Source organism: Rissa tridactyla, chromosome 4, assembly GCF_028500815.1.
Source record: "Rissa tridactyla isolate bRisTri1 chromosome 4, bRisTri1.patW.cur.20221130, whole genome shotgun sequence".
Taxonomy (NCBI): domain Eukaryota; kingdom Metazoa; phylum Chordata; class Aves; order Charadriiformes; family Laridae; genus Rissa; species Rissa tridactyla.
In genome coordinates this window covers 12,776,176-12,792,264 of record NC_071469.1, presented here as the reverse complement: position 1 = coordinate 12,792,264, position 16,089 = coordinate 12,776,176, and the positions used below count along the sequence as shown (strand labels likewise).

The 16,089-nt window shown below is 38.0% G+C and overlaps 1 protein-coding gene across 4 annotated transcripts in view; it reads right to left on the bottom strand.

Moving 5' to 3' along the window:
* Positions 1 to 16,089, bottom strand: part of SBF2 (SET binding factor 2) — a 270,051-nt gene that overhangs the window by 153,775 nt on the left and 100,187 nt on the right. For all 4 annotated transcript variants that reach the window (XM_054200805.1, XM_054200806.1, XM_054200807.1 and 1 more), the window contains exon 3: positions 3,796 to 3,933. In XM_054200805.1, coding sequence (XP_054056780.1) covers positions 3,796 to 3,933 — 138 coding nt within the window. The remainder of the gene's footprint in view (positions 1 to 3,795; positions 3,934 to 16,089) is intronic.

The following is a 16,089-nucleotide window of genomic DNA, read 5'->3' as shown; positions in this document are numbered from 1 at the left end:
TCTATCTATGGTGCTCTTCCAAGCATTGTTAGTATAAATTCTAACTGCGTAATTGGTAGGAAGCATAGCTGAGGTCAGTAGAAGTATCTGCTGAGTCAAAAGTATTAAATCAAGTCTTGGTGTGCTAAGTGGTAACATCCAGAAAATGCTGTTAGAAATAAGAACCTCATTTTAGCAAAGTGTGTATACATCACACAGAGCTATACGTGTATATATATATATGCATATGTCTGTGCATGTGCATATATACATATATGCATTTTTTTGATGGCTAATAAAGTTACACACAGAGTAACTGAGTTTTATGGGTGAATTCTGTAGATGTAAGTTATGATTCTTCTGAATACCCCTTTGGCTGCTCAACAGCTTCCGGCTTCAGCTGCCAGAAAAATAAGCTAAGCAGACTATTTCTTTGGTTAATAGGACAAGGTTTTCTTCAAATCAATGAGATTTCCAGCACATTTCAAATAAATGAAATCTGAAGTCCATAGCAACGATCAAAATACAATAATGGAAAAAAAAACAGTAAACAAAAAAACCCCAAGGCACTGTGAGGGAAGAGGAAATAGGGATGTTTTGACTTATTCTCCTCATCCTAATTCCTGTAGATACATGCAAGTTAGTATGGCATCCAACTTTACATTCACTAGAGCATCTAAATGGCATCTTAAGCCAGACAGAAATGTGGGTCACACCGAGTACGTGCTGGAGACATAAAAAGCTGGAAGCAGAAACCAGTGCAGTATCTCAGATTTCTTTACACTTTCTACTGGTAGAAACTTGAGGCGAGAGAGAACTTGCACACTGAACTGCTCTGAAACATGCTAAGGAAGTCTTTAAATGACAGCAGTTTAACCATTGTTAATTCATTATTAGACTGCCTCCAGTAGTCTAGTCACGTTCCAAACTTTAAGACTCCTCTTAAGGCCAAACTTTCGAATGCTTTATTTTAATCTCAGATAAGGAACATATCCTTATACGGCTTTAACAAATGTTACTGGGACAATTAAGTGAGACTAGCATCATAGAACAGAACAATTAAGGAAGTATTACATGGCGAAGCTGTATCATCTGCTTCCATAGCACTGAGTTCTATTCACATATTTCATAGAATATCATGTGTTCACCTTCCTCGTGAGTACAGATGTGGAGTATTAATCAGAATAAATGTAACATTTATCTTTTTGATCTATTATCACAACTTTATGAGAGCTGATCACCAATCAAACTGACCAGCATCCCTGCAGATAATAAATGCTGGGTCAGTTCAGAATGACCGTACTGCAACAATGCAGAGAGTGATTCACAGATGCCAACAAATAAAGTAGTATTTTATTTTCTGTCCAGGGGAAGGAAGTTGAAAATAGGCCATCAGCTGATTACTAGAGCCTGTGCTTTTCTCTGGAAAACTTGTTATGACATGCAACTGCCAAGAGATTAAACTGAATCCAGGGCTTTCAGAGATACCACGGAGAATACTTTTTTCCTGCAGACTGTATAGCTTTTACAGTTGCTATATTAATCTTGCACCCTAGGTTATAAATGGTACCACCTAGATACACCACGTGAGCACAATCTCCTTACTTTTCAGGTAGGATTTATTTAGTAATTATCGTGTAACAAACAGCTGAAGTAGGAATGAAGGTAACTGGAATGACGGAAGTAGCCTTCTTAGACCCACCTTGAGCAATTGTGTCAAAAACGTTCTTGTATTACTATGTAGGAAGCTCAAAAAAGGTTCAATAGTTCTCCTCTAGCGTTCACAAGCTGAGAAATGAGATTGTTTTCACTTTGCAGAAACTTCCAAGTGGTTGATTCCAGTTTTTTGTGAAGATGATTCTGCCAAGCCAAACATCTAATCTGCTCTACTTGAATTCCAACCAACCTCGTGTAACAGCAACGTTTACCTGGTGAAGGCTACTGGGAAAGAAGTAACCCCTCTTTTTTTTGAAATTTAATCTTACTTTTGTCTTAGCGAGTTATATCATTTGGTAAAAAAAACCTGAACTGTATTTAACTGTGAAAAGTACTGTCCAGATTTCATTTCAAGTCCTGGGCGTTACGTTTCGTGGAGTGTTTGTTTAATGAGGCATGCATCTGAATGGTTAAATCAGTATTACTTTCATAGCCCAGTGCTTCATAAGCTTATGTTTCATTACAGATTGTACATGTGCCGAATTCTTGTCTAATGACCATGTAACAGGGCACGTTCAATTATTCTCTTTGGGTTTTAGAAAGAAACAGGAAGTTTGGCTATAAACAATGCAGTCATAGAATAAATTTCACCACAGCAAGTTCATCTGAAAAATATGCATTCTTTACAACACAGCCAGCAATGGCACTATGAGAACCAACATCCTGCTGCACTCAGTTTTGGTGTTCTTTTTTTTTTTAATTTGGGTTTTTTTTGTATTAATACTTAGGCAATATAAGAAAAAAATCTTTTAGTTAATACTGGATGTTTTGTGATGAGCATTACTTGAAAGATGTGGATAGTGAATCAAAAGCAGCTGCTAGAAACCACAGGATAAATAACAAGTTTGCTAAATTTAGTATATGTTATGAAATACATAGAGTGGAGGAAGCATCAGCCGTTATAAATTTTTATCAGCTGGGAAAAAATTGCTGTAGAATATTTCACTCTTTACTTATAAAATAAAGGAAAGATGACAGACATTAAATAATGACAAAATTTTTAATGGGAAGATGTCAGTTGATCTACACTAAAATTTAAGACTAAAATACATCTAATTGTTTGGATAAATTTCTGCTTTTAACTGCCTTTAATAACCTACAAAAATATCCAGCTAAACTGTAGCATTAATGAAATAAGAACTACTATTATTCTCTGGCTTCCAATTGCACCTATAAAAAGCATATTATTAGGATTATTAAAAGCATTTTCTTAAAATAATCAACAATGTTACAGTTCTTCACTAAAAGAGCAAAAAAATTACTTAGCCATCTATTTAATCTTAACTAATTTTAATATATTTAATGCCAAGGTTTTACTTATTTTTTAATTTTCATATGGGAAAAAAAAAAATTTCAAAACATAACAATGATAGTCCGCAATTACAGATTGGATTAGGTTTTCCCTAGGTTCTAGCTTCTAAAGATTCCAAGTATTATGTCATAGCAGTGATTCTGTGAAGTACTTTACATTAAATGGGAATCAAAATGTCTATTTTTGAAAGACTGTGGTTGCCCAAAAATAATTAAATACATGTTTAAAAACAAACCTTGCCAAGTAGCTGACACCCAAAATCTGACCTACCTAAAAACTGAAGAATTATTCTATCAGTTTTAAAATCTTGCCATTTACACCCACAAAAATCTTGCCAATAAATGCTTAGTGAAATACATATATACATTACAGCATAGTTATACACATTTGGCCTGTGCTGGCCTGATAGAGGTGGCCAGCAGAGGGAGCAGAAGTTAATAAACATTTTTCCTAGAACAAAGATGAGAATCATTTATGCTATGTCAAACACGGAAGTAAATGAAAGGAACACCATCTTAGCTGTCCCATTAAACAAATATGTGGTGAAGAAAAAGAAATTTATGAAATGTTTTTGGTTCTTTTTTTTCCCAAAGCAGATAAAAGAACCACAAACACAAACAAGTACATTGAGCTTACCTTTGCGCAAAAATACATGCATTTCTGTATGACCAAAAATACATCCTTAGCAGGAACAGCAAAATATTTTCTAAAGGTGTCCTCTGTAACATTAATCTATTGTTTCTAGACACTTTTTTGTGCATTTTTGTTACTTATTGTAAAGTTTTTACCTGCAGGTTAATCTCTGCTTCATAGAAAGTTAAGCAGGAACAGTAGTGCCTCTCTGAGTCTATGTCAGTCAAAACCACCACAAAGAACGTTGGCTGTTTTCTCTCTTTCGAAAGCTGCCATCCTCCAGGTTGGCAAAACTAAAGAAACAAAAAAAGTGAGACACACAGTTAAGCGGTGATAGCAATTGTTTAAAGGAATACGAAAGATATTTTTAAACAATATAACAGAACATTATCTGAAACAAGAAGCTCATTTTATTTAAAGTGAGCACGTGCAGGGTTGCAAAATTTGGAGAAAATGGGAAAAACCCAATAGGTCTTGGAGTTGGTCAGATGGATATAAATGTAGCTCTACAGACATGAAGGGAGATATAAACTCTATGAACTGAAGATGTGTTCTTTTGAATTCAGTATTCAAGATCATCTTTGCAGGATTTAACAAGCAACGACAGGAATAAATTGACATGTCATGCAGATTTCATTTGCATAACAGGTTAGAATTTGAAGCTAAAGTTGTTGTGTCTTGAAACATCTCTACATTTTTAGTTTCTCCACTTATTTCTCCACTAATTTATCTAACCAAACATAGATATTCCACTTATACCAACCTGAAAAGTTATTCAATATTTACTCCTACAAAAGACTATTTATAGAGCCATATTTTTCATCCATTTATTGATTACCTCTCTAAACTTCATTGTGAACATTTGAAATTTTTTAAGAGGTCATACCATAGGAGCAACATAAGTTTTGCGACCCCTGCGAAAAATATGTTCAAGTTTCGTGACTTCATAAGTCTCAGAGACAAAGAAAATCACTTGCTGCTTGGACTCAGCCCGCAGTTCTCCAAATACTTCATATGTACTTAGAATACTACATATTTCCAAGCTCTTGTGGCGATGAGCAGAGTAAATATGTGCAATGCTTAAAACATGCGTCAAATCAGCCTAAATCCTTCACTATTTGTTCCTTCAAGCTGACTGGGACCATGGCAGTGCAAGTCACCAGAACCGAAGACAGCAATTCTGACCTCAGAACAGAGATGCACAGGCAGCATGAACAAAAAGAGAACTACAGCTCAAAAGCAAAGGGAGAAGTCTGTGGTTTTGCTTCGTTTTTAAATGACTGGAGTACAACATTGGCTAATAACTTGTTCCCAGTAATGGAAGACTGTGCTGAAATTCAGAAATCAGTTTGATGAAGATGCACAAAAAATTCACAAGGGTATTATTATTAGCAAAATTGTAAGTTTAGAATTTACATGAGGCAAAGGTAATTGCCCCGTATGTATTAGGAATAACAGCAATCAAACAAAAAAACCTCACCACCCAAAAAAATATTTCTAGAATTGTTAAACAATGCAGACACCAAATGAAACAGAGAAATCGGTCAAAATCTCATGTTCCAGCAATTGCTTCTTTCCCCTGGACAGCTGCTACAAAATGAAAGAGCATGAAGAGTAAGTTGTAAACTAACAATTACTACAGATTCATCTTTAGAACCTCTACAATAAAACCTGGGTAGTCTTAGGTGAACAGCAGTTAAAACTCTGCTTGTGATACACAGTTTACTTTATGGTCTTGGGAAAATCTTCAGAACCAAAGTTTTCTCATGTTACATTCTTTATATTCTAGATAGTCAGCTTAACACTTCTGAGTCTGTATACTTAGAAGTGCTAAGCACAACCTCCTGCATCTGAGAATAACTGTTCTGAACATCAAAAAGTACTCTGAAAAAAGACATCCTAGTCATTCCAAGCTAAGCATCCAGTATTAGTCCATGATTTTGATAATGCTGGCCTAATCTCCCTTTGTTTTTCATCCTATGTCAGTTAAAAATAAGAAGATACCACTATTAATCTTACAGGACTGCTATAAAGATAGTGTAATATGGTCGATATATACAGACATTATAACAAAAGCATCATGAAAGAAGTTTGACAATAAAATCATTAGAGTTCTGTATGTATTGCAGAGTTTAGGTGGTGTGTGGTAAATGAAGCCTGGAATCTGTAGCTCAAATAAGATAAACTCCCAAAACCCTGAAAAGTTATGTGTTCAATGAGTATGAGCCAAAATGCAAAGAATGCAGTAAGATTCTGTTAATCAATAAAACCTTTCCGTGCCATACCATTAAAACTGAATCATCCATACAGGGTAGGTCAAATTAAGGTTCCTTATGCAGTCCTGGTTCTGGCACTTCTTAAGCCCGAACGCTTGAGTTGACAATCTCAACACTCCTTCAGATCTGCCAAATTTACCAGTTCTGACAGGAAAACCTTGCTGGTGCCATCGCCCTTTAATTTTACAGGTAATTTCCCATCTCACACCTGGAAGCAGCAATCTATCAGATTTCTGATTGTCTGAAAATCCTGGACAAACGACTATTCTGCACACAACAAACACCACTCGACTAAAAGCACAGAAGAGCTGGTATATCCAAATCCACAACCAACGTATTCTGCACCCAAATGACAAATACATGAGCTTGGGATGTGTGGCTAATGCATAGCTGGTTTTCACATGATACACACAGGATCTACCAATTTGGAATTTTGAGGGATCACTAGATTCATTTTGAATATGCTTTCTGTATTTATTTTATTTTAAAATAAAATGCACTTTAAAGTAATTATTTTTACCGTAATAGACCATTATTGCCAGGTCTTTATACCAACACCTGCCCTATAAAACGGGAAATACACCAGGAAAACCAACGGCTAAATTTTTAACTATCAGAAGCAACTGTTGATCTAGGCAATCTGCTTTCAGTAGCAATCTCTCAGTCTTTATGCATTCTAAACCTTACTCGTGTCAGTAAGAATTTTCCCCGATTTCAAAATGATCTTGTGTATAACACATACTTTCTAGATTTAACTATTTTACTAGAAAACAACAATTAGTGATTGTTAAGGAAAACAGATGAAGTAGAGTACACTCGCTGGCTACACAGAGAATCTGTGTTTTCAAATAAACTGGAAGGAATTTATAAATACAGAGATTGAGGATAAAGACAACATGCTCCTCATTAAACAATGAATGATTCTCAGTTTCCTTAAAATAAGGTAATAAATATTAGTCTAATATTTGAAATGCAAACAACATTGAGAAAAACTTTCCAAATTAGTATAAATACAAGCTACTATCCAGTACGATTACCAGGACAGTCTGGCCACTAAGAACAGGAAAATGTTTCCTTACCAAACCAGATGCTATACCAAAACACCACTGTGAATATAATTCAAAGGTCATGTGCTTCTTCAGTAAACAAGAAAAAAAAAGTTTAAAAATGAACACACTCCCACATTGTTTCACTTATTTGCCAGAATTCTTGGAACCAGAATCATAGCTTCTATCGAAGACACTGAAAATTAGAAAGAATCAGATTGTTCATCTCACTATTCACAGAAATAAGCCTCTAGTGGTGGCAAGTGCTTCAAATCAACTCCACATTACAACTGACTGCCTTCTAAAATCTGGTGCAAATGTCGAGAAGTTGTGCTGAAGAATATGTAACAGCTCTTATATTCAAGGTGCTGAAATGACATTTCAAGCATTGTTTGAAACTGCAGGTGACCACTGAAGCAAGAATCTTTCTCTTAATTATTCTCACAAATGCTTCCAGACTAAACGAGAAACCAGACAGATTTAAAAATGAGACACAGTGTTTTAAAACAGTGTAGCTGGGTTTGTTACCTTTAAAAATTTTGCGTGTCTTCACTACAAGCCTTCTCTATAAAGTCTAGACATGATTAATAATGTTTAAAAGGACATTTGTTTCTTCTAATTTTTATAACCCAAAAACATCATCTTTTCTTGATTTATAAATTTTTTCTTTCTTTCCCATTGAGAGCCATAGCCATACTCCTACTCCTTGCCTTGTCCTTCTCTATTAAAATAAATCATTTGCATAAGTCAGCATATACCTGACATATACTGTATACAGCTTTGGTGTCTAGAATCACAGAATCATCAAATATCCTGAACTGGAAGGGACCAGTGAGGGTCGAGTCCAACTAATGACTCCACACACGGCAACCTAAAAGTTAAGCCATGTATCTAAGGGCATTGTTCAAATGCTTCTTGAACACCAACAGGCTCGAGGCCATGACCACTTCCCTGGGGAGCACCCTGAAGCCTGTTGAAAATTTGAAGAAAATCTAAAAATAGTCACAATGTCTATTAAAGTACTGGAGGAATTACGATGTAGGAAGAAGGCTTACTGGGTACTGTGGAAGTGAAGACTAAATACTATTATGATATTGAGCAGTAATTATATAGTGTTCAAGTTTCACTAGAGAAAAATTTTAGTCCTTTGTATTCCTTACTGTGGCAGAACTATATTATTTGCCCTCCATATCTGTTCATCAGAATTACTCTTTTGCTGAATTGCATGTTAGAACTTTGTCATTTACCTCTCTGTTTGCACCCGGAGCACAACCAAGTCCATAACAAAAACTTGAACCTATACTCTAGTTGGGTCTGTATAGCTACAAACGGGAAGATTGATCTCTCTGCACTTTACATTGTTTTCTGTGTCAGCGATCTGGTCAGCTTTCCATCAGAAATCCACTACCTCTGACGGCAGTACTAAAGCAGGAAAGGGAAAAAACTTGTTCAGAAAGTTTACGACATGATAATATCTTTATCAATGATCTGGATGAAGGGATCGAATGCACCCTCAGTAAGTTCACAGATGACACTAAACTGGGCGGGCGTGTTGATCTGCTTGAGGGTAGGTTGGCTCTGCAGAGGGATCTGGACAGGCTGGACCGATGGGCTGAGACCAATGGTATGAGGTTCAACAAGGCCAAATGCCGGGTCCTGCACTTGGGTCACAACAACCCCATGCAGCGCTACAGGATTGGGGCAGAGTGGCTCAAAAGCAGCCCGACAGAAAAGGACTTGGGAGTGTTGGTTGACAGCCGGCTGAATACGAGCCAGCAGTGTGCCCAGGTGGCCAAGGCGGCCAACAGCATCCTAGCCTGTATCAGGAATAGTGTGGTGAGCCGGACTAGGGAAGTGATCATCCCCCTGTACTCGGCACTGGTGAGGCCCCACCTCAAGTACTGCGTTCAGTTTTGGGCCCCTCGCTACAAGAGGGACATTGAGGTGTTGGAGCGTGTCCAGAGGAGAGCTACAAAGCTGGTGAGGGGTCTGGAGGACAAACCTTATGAGGAACGACTGAGGGAGCTGGGGTTGTTTAGCCTGGAGAAGAGGAGGCTGAGGGGAGACCTCATCACCCTCTACAACTACCTGAAAGGAGGTTGTAGAGAGATGGGGGCTGACCTCTTTTCCCTAGTGACAAGTGATAGGACGAGAGGAAATGGGTTCAAGTTACATCAGGGGAGGTTTAGATTAGATATTAGGAAACATTTCTTCACTGAAAGGGTTATTAAACATTGGAATAGGCTGCCCAGGGAGGTGGTGGATTCACCATCCCTGGAGGTGTTTAAAAAAAAGGGTAGATGGGGCACTTAGGGACATGGTTTAGAAGTGGCTCTTGTCAGGGTAGGCTAAAGGTTGGACTCGATGATCTTAAAGGTCCCTTCCAACCTCAGCAATTCTATGATTCTATGATTCTATGATTTTTTGCAAGTCATCTGTTGAAAGCATTTTTTGAAGAGTTTATACAGAACAGAAGACAAGGTCAGTGATATACCATTACAGAACCCTGCACTTAAATAATTAATTATATTTAAAATATATTCTCACACTATGTATTTTCTTCAAAATATTTTTGTGTACTTGTTCTTTGTTAAATAAAATCCAAAGCTACCTGAATAGACATTTGAACTCTATTGACAAGACTTGAATTAAAAGATCCCCAAATGACTTTAGAATGTAAAACATCTGACACAGACATCCTGCCTCTTTCACCAAGCATTTGATTCTCCTTTGGATCACTCTGGGCATAAAGTTTCATTTTATTGAGTCTGCTTTCTTTTCTAGGCTTTCTTTTACTTTTCAAATAACTGTGCTTTGTTTTTAACATGTATTATCATCATCTTTTCTACAAACCTCCCTGAAAATAAAGGGCTATGTTCTGGACATCATGTGAAGGAAGTTTGTTCCATCTGGACTTGCAAGACCTAGCACCAGCTGCTGAGTATTTCACCATTTCACCATTCACTTATGTATGGAATTTTGGCAAAGGGAATTTTCTTTTTCAGATGCATACCTCTACTTAAAACAAAACAAAACAATTACAATGCTCACTGGCATAATAAAAAAGCAATGCTATGAAGCTGTAAATCTGAGGAAATGCTTGGAGCTTTGGGGATATCTCTGAATGTAAACAGAATACAAAATATACACTGAATTTTATTACATCTTCCTGCCTTTCAACATCTTGTATCTAAGAAACTGCATATTTATCCTTAGCCCAGCCTAAAATAAAAATAGTGCACTTGACGTATACTCCAAATTATTTCCAGGTAAAAGCCCGTTTCAAGTGTGGTGGAATTTTCTGACAATAAATAATTAAACTCACTCATAAAGGAAGAAAAATAGCTTTTAATCATAAAATAAATATAAAGGCTTTTTCTACCCTGGACTGTGCTGAAATACAGAGTTCCCCATGATGAACCCTTACACAGTCACCTCATGGCACCCGTGAACTGCCAGAACCTGCTGCCAGGATCTCCCACAAAGGTGCACGTGAACCAGCTGCCCAATTCTCCCGCCCAGCCGCTGAAGCCAAAAAAGAGTTTAAGAAGCCAACATTAATATATTTCACTAATTTCAGACTTTCTAACCTATGACACCAGAGACAGAGGAAAGGCCGAAGGAGTGCAAATACACAGTGTTCACTGGAAATGAAGGAACTGCTTTCTCCCCTTTGCAAATTGAAAGAACACACTTAGGTGCCCGCACACGCTGGCATTACTGGATACTACCTGCCCAGTAGCCTCTCAGACCTGAAACTGGTTGAAATACTTCGGGGAAAACACACTAGAAGCAGCGGGAGGGTTGTTTGTGACTACAGGTGACATTCCTGTCCAAGAAGAGTTACAGGTGAATAATCTTTCGTCTCCTGGCCTGCACAGACACTCCCCACACACTGTGGACATTTCCACCTCAGTAGTCAGCTCCCCAGTCAAACGTAAAAACCATGTCAAAAAAGACAGTATGAAACACTTCCCATCAGAGAAAAGATCCTCAACTGCATTCTTGGGCTTCCTAAGGCTGAAAGCTGCTGAAAGATCTCGCAATGGCACTAATCCTGCACAAGTGACAGACGAGGTATTCTCTAATTTGGCCTACAGATTAAAGTGATCCTCAATGATAAGATGCTCAAGCTTGCCACAGAGACCCTGCAGCAAAAGTCCAACAAAAGAAGACAAGTTAAAATATTTGGGAACATCTCAACTAAAATCAGCTAATTCATCCTCCTAAGTCATAGAGATCAAGAAGTCTTTTACTGACATTCATCAAGAACTAGGGTCATCCCCCCACATACTGATAAATATATAACTGTGGGTGTACATCTACACAGGCACAGGAAAAAAACAATTGGTTTAAGTTCATTGCTTTACTTTTTTAAAACCTCATAACATTGTGTGATTTTAAACACATTTCCACAATAACCGCTATGCTGAAAACCCAAACATGTAAAAAGCATTTCTACAGGGACTGTATACACAGTTTGTCTTATGAAAAAATATTTGAACTGTCTTTTAGAAAGAAAATTACACCCACTGGCATGGGTTTCTTTTTCTGCTTTCAGAACACTTACTATCTCCACCCCAGTGGCTTATTAAAAAAAAAAATAAAAACCTGCCAAATAATCTTCTGACTATTTCTGAACAAAACCAACCTAGACTACAGGTGTGGTGATTTACAAATAACTATTGTCAAATGCCTTTATTTGAGAAATAGTACAGGATTAACGATGACGTTCTGAATGGGGTTTTCTTCTCAAAATGAACTTCCAACATCTCTGTTCTAACCATGTTTAGTAAGAAAATCACATTAGCAGGTTTGCACAAATAATTAATAGTTTGGACTTTTTATTCATTTATTTAAACCATGCTGCCTCCTCTTGTTTTCAGCCAAGCGCCCATCAAGATAATCTTATGGCAATTTAAAGGTTCTGAGACCCTTGGACCCAGAATTTTTTTTTTATTTTTTTTTTTACCACCACCTCCAACAAAACCCAAGACACCCACCATGCTCTGGGCTACGTCAAGCAAAGAGAGTGAGACAACTGTGGACAGTAACCAGAAATTCTCAGACACACATCAATATGTAAAGCTAAATACGTTAGGTGTCTGAAGCATATATTTTATGCCAGAGAATTTTTTTTTTTAATATACATTTTAAACTTCATCAAAAAGTTAAAAAGTCATAAATTTAAACTCAGGACTTGTAACTGAAATTCCGGAACACATAGCCAGCCTACAAAATTTTTTTACCAGGAAATGCTTGTTAGTCAGAAATAACTGCTGCCAGTGACACCATTGGTCAAAAGAATAATGAGAAGTCTGAATATTGAATATTCAACACGCAAGCAGAAAAAACTATTTCAATGCATCAATAAATTTTATAGCTTACGCCTGCATGATCAGATACTAAACCACACTGTAAATACCACATCCAGCCTTGCTACCGGGTTTGAAGATAAACTCTGTTGCTCTCCAGCAATTGTGGGGAAAAAAAAAAAAAGAGGGGGGGGAGGGCAAAAGACTTGTGTTAACATTTTTGCATTCATGATCTTATAACTCCTTAGAATATATCTGCCAGAAAAGGGTTTGAAGACTCAACACTTCAAAAAATACACATGGGGGGTGTGCGTGTGTGCATGTAAGCATGTGGTAATGCAGTGTATACCAAAAACAACGCTGATCTGGATTGACAGAGGCCTAGCGACTAGCTTGTGACTGCTGCAGCAAAATAGACTTAAGAAATTTAAGACGGATGCCAACAGTCTCAAGATGATAAAATACAGAACAGGAAGTCCTAAAATACGCAAATGAATTAAAGAGTCAGAATTTGCTCTTAAATTAAAGAGCAGAAATTATACTAGAACATATGCTTATAGAACAAACCACAAAAAGGGTAATGTATATCTTAAACCCCCTGAATAAAACGCACTTGGTCTAAACAAAATGATAATCAATTTCTTTTTGAAATAATCCACTTCATAATGCAACTCTCAAACTCCCTTTCAGTTCCAAAAAGTGCCCAGAGAAGTGGCAGAATGAGTGACAGGAACCCAGCTGAAGAGAAGCAGCAGGCTGCCCGATAACGCATGTAACAGCGGGAAGGGATATGTGCTTCTGCATCTGGCTCTCAGCGAGGTCGTTCCAAAGCTCCCCTGCTTTATCGAAAATCTCCATGTTTTGGGGTAGGTCACACTCAACCTGCACAGGATTCAGCTAACTTCTGAATCTCGCCTTGCCCGATACCTCCCCTCCATGGACTGAAACAAACGGGTTGCCTGAGACCAGATCTTCTGGTCTAACCATCCCCTAGAAAGAATGCCAGCAAAATGGCAGTGCCATCTATCCCAGTGAATTATCATTACCTCTTTAAACCATTTTGGACACCAGACATCAAGTTAAAATATATTAATCTGCCTTACCTTGTCCTACTCTTTCATTTTCATATCCAAACACCATTATAACCCAGTGTCCCTCCAAGATCTGGAGCATGGACAAGACCCACCCCCCCAAGCATCTTTCTGCCAGGTTAGCCCAGAGAGAGCACATCCCTCACCGTGTCACCACTCGCACCAAGTTAAGGAGAAATCAAGGGAAAGGAGGAGGGAATGGCTGGCATGGGGAAGGGGCTTTTGGAAAGTCAGAGGAAGTTTAAATGGGTTGGCAGTACCTAGCCCAGCATAGACCCCACTAGCCACGTGAATAGTGGAAGGCCTGAAAAACAAGCATGGCCAGGACCACATCCTACAGCCTAACACCTTGACAAAGGTGGTGGCAACCGCTCCCACCAGCCCTGGCACAATACCTGGCCCTGCCTGCTCCCCATCGCCCTCAAGCTGATCGGGGATGCAAGGGACAGAGATAACTACAACAGGTCACTGCACCAAAAGCTTGATTCAGCTAAGAGAACTGAAAAAGAAGCAAAGGAAATTACAGAAAGAGCGGTATATTTCTGGTCTGCTCATTTTGGGAATTTAATGCTATTGCTGGTATGCCTCGTCTTGCTATTTCCCACTTACGGTCACAATCGATTTTCCCTTTTGCAGGCGTGAATTTCCACAAAGAAACAGAAGAGAAAACTCACAAAAATAGTAAAATGAAAAATGGCTAAAAATCCTGCAAAGAAACATCTTATGTGAGTGAAAGCCTAGACTAGGACCTGAAATAAACAAAAAAAAGATTTACTGGATTGCGAGTTGAATGTATCCCATTAATGAAGTTCTGACATTGGCTGCTGCTACTGAATTTTACATTTCCACAGCGTTAATTAAGAAAAATATGAAATGCATTTCCTGTCAGCACTCTCACTAAGATCACAGTAAAATAAGTAGCATGGACAGACAGCTGAAAAGTTTGGTGCTTTCCATTGAGTTTCTGTTTCCTGTGCAGAAAAATGGGATCAACAATACGAGACGTACTTGTCCTCTCTTCCCACAAAACTGAGGCCTGGATTATAACCCACAGTGGGCATTACTACGGGACTACATTACAGGATGTCTTCAATGGGTGCGGTAAAAGTTTGTCTGGCAAAAGCTCCAGTATGAACAAAAAAGGCTTTCTGCCACTGCAGATGCTTTCACACGCACTGCTGGCATGCCAGTAAACAGCTACTTTGATGAATATTCTCTATTTCCTCCAGGTACCTTTGCAGAATTCAGCAGTTCCTTAACTCAGATTATAATAACCGATTCCAAAATCTGTCAAAATGAAACTTCAGAGAGATTTGGCAATAAGAAAGTTTGTACTTGTAAGTTCCTATTTTATCATGGCAACTGCTTTTCCGTCCTTTTGGCATCTCTCCAGTGTACTCCATGTTTGGAAGACATCGTAAACTTGAGTTTTGCATAATCACCAGAAGACTGCAACTTGTATGTTCTCCATTCTCCACCACATGATAATTAAAACAGAACAAAATAAAACCATTAACAGTTTTTATGGGGAGCATGCTTCTGTCATGTTACTAGAATAATAAAAAAAAATAATTTAGAAGGGAAAACATGGGAATCTCTGATAGAATTCAACATTTTCAAACAGACTGGCTCAAGTAACTTCCAGGCAGGAGGGAAGAACAGAGGAGCTCTCCACCCTTGAAGTTAAGATTCCATGAGTTTTCCAAAGGGGGGAAATCCCAGGCAACTGGAAAATCCAGCCATTATTCCTATGCTTTAAAAGGGTAAAAAGAATGTTCATGGGAAAATATAGACTAGCTCAGCACAAGAGTCAGCTCGGGGTCTGTTTTTTTTTTTACTCAAAGGTAATTTGAAGCTTTATCAGAGACAAGATTCAAAGACATAAATGGAATGATGACTGGTGTACTGTAGAAAACAAGGCCTTAAAACAATTTTTTGGGGGTGGTGTAATAGAAATACAATGCAGCTAATAAATGCAACCACAACCGCATGGCATGCTTGGACATTTTTCTTTTTTTCTTATTAAAGATATTTGATTTGATGCTTTGCAACTATTATATTTTAAAAGTACATTGGGTGACATTAGTATGACATATATTCCATGGATTAAAAGACTAGCTTGCTGACAGACTGGAAAAGATAACCATTGGCAGAGACACACATCAGTGAAGCCACCTCTAGTGAAGATGCATTAGCTAATTCCCCACCCTCCCCCCAGCTAAAAAGCCCCATCCCTTCCCAAGTATCATTACTGGGAAGCGATAGATCTAAGAAAATCACTTTAGAACATGGTGTAGAGAATGCAGAAGACAGTTTTTCCAAATAAGACCAAAAAACCCCAACCCTTAAGGCTGGAAAACAAGTGTCATATCATGAGTTTAAAAGAGCTCAGCTTTTTTAGTTTATTGCAGAAAGAGTTAAGAAGCACTTTACAGAGTAGCTATATGTAGATAAGGTGTTTGCTAGCAAAAGGATTTCAGATAAGAGTGTTCCAGATCCAGCGTATTACAAGATCCAGAAGTCATCATCATAAAAATTAAGACTTCAAAATAAGATGTCACTCTCTAGTCAGTGAAGGGGATGGAAAACTGGAACAGTTTCTCAGGATTAGGCTCCCTTCAGCTGGAGTTGAAGTCCTTCAAGCAAAACTGAACAGCTTTTGGAAGAAATTATTCAGTCCATATGCGCTGGCGCAAGTCAGCCCAGACTCGTGCGGGACCT